This window comes from Limulus polyphemus, unplaced genomic scaffold (genome assembly GCF_000517525.1).
Source record: "Limulus polyphemus unplaced genomic scaffold, Limulus_polyphemus-2.1.2 Scaffold72, whole genome shotgun sequence".
NCBI lineage: Eukaryota > Metazoa > Arthropoda > Merostomata > Xiphosura > Limulidae > Limulus > Limulus polyphemus.
The window spans coordinates 1,198,269-1,205,505 of record NW_013665682.1 but is presented as its reverse complement, the minus strand read 5'-3'; the positions used below and the strand labels follow the sequence as shown (position 1 = coordinate 1,205,505).

The 7,237-nt window shown below is 34.1% G+C and overlaps 1 protein-coding gene across 1 annotated transcript in view; it reads right to left on the bottom strand.

The window, feature by feature from the left end:
* LOC106466138 (zinc finger MIZ domain-containing protein 1-like) overlaps positions 1 to 7,237 on the bottom strand; it is a gene marked incomplete at its 3' end in the record, with an annotated part of 200,929 nt that overhangs the window by 155,573 nt on the left and 38,119 nt on the right. Inside the window, exon 2 of the mRNA XM_013926382.2 lies at positions 801 to 939. Within this exon, the coding sequence (XP_013781836.2) occupies positions 801 to 872 (72 nt within the window). The remainder of the gene's footprint in view (positions 1 to 800; positions 940 to 7,237) is intronic.

Here is a 7,237-nt window from a genome sequence, read left to right as displayed (position 1 = left end):
AATAGTCTTATATACGATTAATATTTATAGCTGATGGTCAGTTTAGTTATAATAGTCTTATATACGATTAATATTTATAGCTGATGGTCAATTTACTTATGATAGTCTCATATACGATTAATATTTATAGCTGATGGTCAATTTAGTTATAATAGTCTTATATACGATTAATATTTATAGCTGATGGTCAATTTTAGTTGAATTTCTTCACGAGTTAGTAGAATAGACTAAGTTAGACGGAAAGAAAAATTTGTATTTCTCAAGTCCCGCACTGGGACAGCGGTAAGTGTACGGACTTACAATACTAAAAATCCGGGGTTCGATTCCCCGCGGTGGACACAGCAGATAGTCTAATGTGGCTTTGCTCCAAAACAAACAACCATTTCTTAATTCTACTGAAGTAAATGTACTCTTTACTTCTGGTGTTTCTAAAGTAATTCTTTAAGTATTCTTAATGTCTAATTAAATATCTTAATAACTTGAAATCTTTCATTACATTTTGACTATAGCACAAACTGTTACTTAAAGCAAAACTGATAAACATTTCAAAGCGAAAGAAGTAAAAATCTTTCAAATGCCCCTGTGAAAAGATGTTCGTGGAAAAGCAGCGAAGAGATTTAAAAAGCGAACATTGTGGTTTAGGGTTAGATTTGTAAACTGTTAATAGCAATACATCATTAAACACCTACAAAAAAAACACAAAAACATATCGAAATATTCCTGTAAGGTTTAAAAAGATATGTTGGAAAACTAAATATCAATTAATACTAAAACAAATCATATTTAACCGACCCACCCACCTCTTTAATACAATGAAGACGCTCATTTGTCTGCGAAAAGTGTCTTTCTATAGCCGACGCTACGGTAATCATGATGACGTCAGTTCCGGAACCGATTCATTCTCCTCCAAATTGCACGTGTTCGTTTTTGTTAGTGTGCCTGGAATATGTTTATGTGTAATGACTGAGTAACAATTGTCAATTAAAAATAATTTTGTGTAGCTATTGATATTATGACGTAGCTTTATAAATAACTCAGAGTATTAACTCTTAGTAACAAACATTGTAGATTAAGTACTAAAAATGTTATCTGATATCTCTGGCTGTAACTCTACCAGTTGCACTGTCAAGATTCAATTACGTAGCTACCATTCCTGACTTTAAATTTGTTAGTAGTACCATTCAGATCCAATTAGTAGTAAAACTGTTATCTTCCGACGTAAAGTCAGGGATCTAATTGGATCTAACTAGTATTTCTAACATAGTAAAACTGTCACGTTACAGAAAAGATTTTCAGGCTTACGCAAGTTTTGTTTGCTCATGAGACTGCCAAATTATTTATACTTGGAAATAACTAAGTTGTAAATTCTAATTATAAATACAGGACACTTCATACAAGGAGTTACATCTGCTGACAAAACATCCAAAATATTTATATTTGTCTAGCAGATTGCCCATTGAAACATTTCAGAGGTAACTTTTCTAAAAATGTTGATGAATAAATATAAAATGTGCAGTCAACCCAATCCCTTGGATCATAGCGTGGATACAAAATGATTATCTAGTGGGCCGTATTTTGTTATTCCATGTGTTATTTCAAGAAAGTAAATTGCATTGCGTTTGTTTTTAAGCAAAGGAGACTGACTGCAATGCACTGTTGGCAAAAATGTTCGGATTTAGATGCAAGGGGTACATCCAGCACAATAGAGCGCATAGGTTCGCTAAGAAGCCGCGGGGATTTATTCCACTTGAAGCCACCGTTCCTTGTCATTTTACTGAGCGCAAAAAAAAACCCAAAAAAACTCGCTACCGAAGTGATTGCTTTTTGACAGTTGTCATTTCTTTAAGAAGTGTCAAACGAGAGATATTCAATTGAATTCAACTCAGTTTATTCAACATGGTATAATACAATTATTCATCTATATAATATCGACATGAAATATATATATATAAACTGAATAACAACAAATATCGAAACACGTATCGAAACCCGGTTTCTAACGGACATACCGCTGTGCCACTGGGGGTCGCAACAAATATATTTGTTTGTTTGTTTGAATTTCGCGCAAAGCTACATGAGGGATATCTGCACTAGCCGTCCATAATTTAGCAGTGTAAGACTAGAGGGAAGGCAGCTAGTCATAATCACCCACCGCCAACTCTTGGGCTACTCTTTTACGTTTTGCTATTATATATATATAGAGAGAGATTATTCATACACCATCACGATATATAATCGTCCTCGTAAAGACTACGGTAACTGACACAGACATAAATGTTACTTTACGCAAACACACTCGTCACTAACAGTGATATTGCATAAAGACTATTACACCACTCAGCTGATTCAAGTGTCAAGTTTTTCAATTTGTTCTTGCATAATGTTGCTTATTACGTTAAATAAAAACTGCTACTATTTAAAACTTTTATTAAAAGTGCTCACCTTATTTTGGTACGGACCTTAGGTTCAGACACAATGAAAAACATTAACGCATTGCCCCAAATCAACCGATAATAATTAATATCTCGATTTCAATTGAAAGCCCATAGTTTATAAGCATAGCCACAACTGTAAATCCAATTCTATTGAGCTGCGCATGCTCATCTTTATCTTTATTCTTTCCTGCCCCTAGCGTCTTGTTTGTCGTTTGGCAAACAGTAAATTTTCCTAATATATTACTCAGATATCGAATGTATTTAATTATAGATTATTAGGTAAACTAGATGTATTCATTTTTTCACTGATGTAAGTTCAACTATTTCTACAAAGTATCGTGGATAACATATTCTCAGAAACCCTTACATGTGCCAATAATATTAGTTACTGTCAGTGAAACTTTCTATATTTCAATATTTTTAATTATATATTTTTTTTCTCCAAAATTTGTCTTCTGATATTCCACATTCATAGCCATCCATAATTTGTTTAAAACGGATTTTCTTTAACTTTCACTGGTGGTATTCTACCTGTCTCCTGGAGACCCCCCCCCCAGTGGTACAGTGGTATGTCTGCGGACTTGCAACACTAGAAACCGGATTTCGATAGCCGTGGTGGGCAGAGCACAGACAGCCCATCGTGTAGCTTCGTGCTTAATTACAAATGAACAAACTCTAGGAGATATCGCCAGTCAAAGACTCCTTCCCAAGCTGTATTACGTTATGTGCTATAGACAATGCTTAGGGATGTATATTTAAATTTTGTAATGGATGAAATCAAAATTACCGATATATTATTACTTTGCATAATTATTAGTTATTTTTTAATAATTACCTAAATAAAGTCAATTACAGATATGAAATAAGCATTCTCTACAACTGTGAAGATTTGTTCTATTTTCAACCGCCAGGCTTTACCAAAATTATAAAACTCCTCATTCGCGATTTGACATCTTTCAAATTTCTCCTAAACAATGTCAATGACCTAATACACCCATGGCATCACATGTTCCTCCTATGACTATTGACCTGGGGACCATTTGTAAGATGAAAATAAATTATTTATAATGGAAACAGCCAATCTTTAAATAGTAATTTGTTAAGAGCTTTTAGTTTTAGTTTGTAGTAAAACGATCCTCTGTGACCTAGTTTTAGGAAGTTTGGAGAAAGCCTCGTCCAGGCCCTCCATTTAGGCGGGAATTATCTCATGTTTACAGAATCTATTACAGCTGCCTTCATACTCCATAACAATTACTGTAAAAAAAATAAAAAATAGATGTATATAAAACAATGTTTATGCATAAAATTCATACACACTGACGCGCTAAACGCACCAGAACTAACCTGTATGAGATTTTTTGGCTCTTAATAATAATCTATTTTTTTCGACGTCTATGTCCTAGAAACATCACTGAATTACATGCAATTTACTGATTTTTTCCCGGTTTTTGTTTGTAAAATTGAATTTCCTGATGTTTCCCAAACCAGGAACTGAAAATATAAAATTTACTGACTTTCTCCGGTTTCCCATGACATTTAGAATCATGCAATTCTGTCAGCGAACTCTTATATATATAATTATTATTTTTGGCAGTTGATCAAGTTCCAATAGTCCTGTTAATTCTGAATTTAGACACAAGTAAAAGTAACGTTTTTGCTTTAGGACAAATCATCAGATATATTGTTTAGTTGGCTTGTTTTTAATTTCGCGCAAAGCTACACGAGGGCTATCTACGCTAGCCGTTTCTAATTTACCAGTGATAGACAACACCACCCACCGCTAACTCTCGGGCTGCTCTTTTACCAACGAATAGTAGAATTGAGCGTCACATTATAACGTCCCCACGGTTGAAAGGGGGTGAGCATCTTTGGTGAAGGGGATTCGAATCCGCGACCAGTAGGTTGCGAGTCGAGCGCTCTAACCATCGGGCTATGTTGTTTAAGGAAACTTCCCAACTTTTAGCCCAACTGTATTAGTCACATATCTTCAAATGATAATAATATGCAAGAGAATATCCAATGAACATTGGAAGCTTCTAGAAAACTAACAAACGAGTGACTTAAAAAAGTGAATTACTCAGTCATTTTTAGCTTTGTTTCACTATAAAAATTATAAGTTAATTCAAGCCTACACACTTGATGAAAGTCGAGACAAAATCTGGAGTGCGCTACCAGACTGCAGGATAAATGAAAATGACAAATTCACAGGTGGCTTCTGTCCTTGTAGAGAAATATCTTCTCTGATGAACCTAACGTTCTGTACATTATTATGAAAAGAACTATTTTTAAACGTTGCGCTTTATAAAGACACGATACTATCAGATCTTCATTGGACGACATTTTATTTTGATAATGCTATTTTTCTCGGTGTAGTCATCATCACTGTCTACCTCATTCAGAAAACGTTTATGAGAATAAACTCCCCAATATTTCTTCTGGATTTCAACCTCATATAGAACACACCTGAGGCAATATTTATGGACAGATTTCCACCGACTCCCCAGAGTTTCTTCTGGACCTTAACACCACATCCGAGGCCAGCTTTTTGAATAAATTTTCACCGACTCCTCAGCATTTCTTCCACATCTCAACCCGAAATAGAACACGTCCGAGGCCAGATTTATGGACAGATATCCACCGACTCCCCATAACTTCTTCCGGATCTAAACCCCGCATAGAACATATCCGAGGCAAGGTAGTTAGTTTTTCAAATCCTGAGGTGTTATGTTTATTTTATTTTTTACTCACTTTCATTATAGTACGCAAAAGTAGTTAGGGCGATCGTTTAGATACAAGTGATGATTGGCTGCCTCAAGAGAGGGGAGGGGGTAGAGACGAAGTGGAACCAGAGGGCGCGTTGCTAGGCCACCATGACAGGCGGATGTTGTCATGCAGACATGATACTTGACGACGAAAGTTGTCTGCTACCAGAAAGCGCGTTGCTAGGCGTGACATAATAGTTCGAATGTTATTCAATAGAGAAGGTGTTGCTAGGGGCACGTGGTTAGGCTGCCATGACAGGCGGAAGTTGTCATGCTGCCATGACACTTGACTGGCAGATGTTTACTGTCGCCAGAGAGCTTGTTGCTAGGGTCACGTTACTAGGAAGCATATTTCCACGAAGTGGCATCAGAGAGCATGTTAGTATGATGATCATGCAGATAGTTCCCGAGCGAACCACCAGAGGGTGACAATGTGTCATCAACTTTATAGTAACAATCAAAGTTTCAAAATGAATAATTTAATCTAACTTGAATAACGTTGTGTTTACAATTATCACAAATACAGTTTCAATTTATAAGTAAAACAATCTGCTATTTTAATCTTATCAACTTCGTAGTTATCTCTTGTATATTGCGTATGTCTTACAAAAGCAGTCGACGTTTCTATAGGTGGATGATCCTACTAATGACAATGTTACCATAGTTTGTAGGCTCATCCATTGATGAATAATATTTTACCTTATTTGCCTAACATACTTTTTAGAAGTCCTGAAAAGGACGGATTTTTTCGTGATAATATCTCTAAATATTGCGCAATAATTTAACATATAAACTTACTGTTTTACTAGTTTGGCTTTATGGGTTAAATATTCTATTCCTCTACCCATATAACTATGATTTGTATTGTGTATAATAGTAAATGAGTTCTTAAAAATATTTCATTTTACACATGTTGACAGTTGTTATATAATTTTCGCTTACATACGTTTTACAAAGATGGAAGTTGTTATTAAGGTTCTATAGGCGGATGGACTTACTAGGCGTATTGAGTGTGTTTTACAAAGGCAGATGGTGTTTCTATAGGCAAACAATGTTACTATACTTCCATGGGATTGCATATAGATTTAAACTTGTCTCAACTTATGTTTATAGTTTTTAATTCTACATTTAATTTGCATGACACTTTTTGCTGTTTCTGGAGCTGGATAGAATTACAATCACATTTAATGTTCTGATTATAATTCTTGCTTCTATATCTAATTTACATGACATATATTTTGCAATTTCTGAAATTTTATAAGTAAAACACTTATCACTAATTTATTTCTATAATTAACACGTTATATAACACTAATTCATCCTGAAAAGGATGTTCATTTAATTCTATAAATAAAATAAAATAATTTTCATGCTTAATTTTATAAGTTGATTTGTTACACTAAAATTTAAAGGAACTATGTACATAACTATGTTTAACCATTACTATTGTAGAAATTCATATTCTTACCTTTCTGTAGATATTTTCATTTGTAACATTAAATTAACTACCACATATAGGTGTTATTTCCATTTCTATCTAAGGTCATTAATATTGAATGCAAATGATAGAAAGGTCAACACTTACAATCACCAAATGGTGTGGACATCTCAGTCTTATCGGATATTTGATGATATGTCGACCTTTTATTAAGAACAGAGGGAGCTGATAGCATTCAAAGTTCTATATGACAGAAAAGCTTTTATGAAAACAAAAGTTGAACAAGTAAATTATAACATACTGTATATATATTACTATTTGTGAATATACATTCATGACTAAGATATAAATTTCATACATATATTTACATCATACTTAATATGGAAAATAAATTGTTCAAACTCTAAATAATCATATGTATGTTCTACATAAATTCAAAACAGTAGATTATAAACTTATTGTTCACCATATTTTAACTTAACTCTGATGGGCAGATTTTGTATGTTCTTTCACTTTACTTAGTGATACAAAACACTAAATATGTATTCATGACATTCTGTGCCCGGCATGGCCAGGTGGATAAGGCGCTCGACTCACAATCT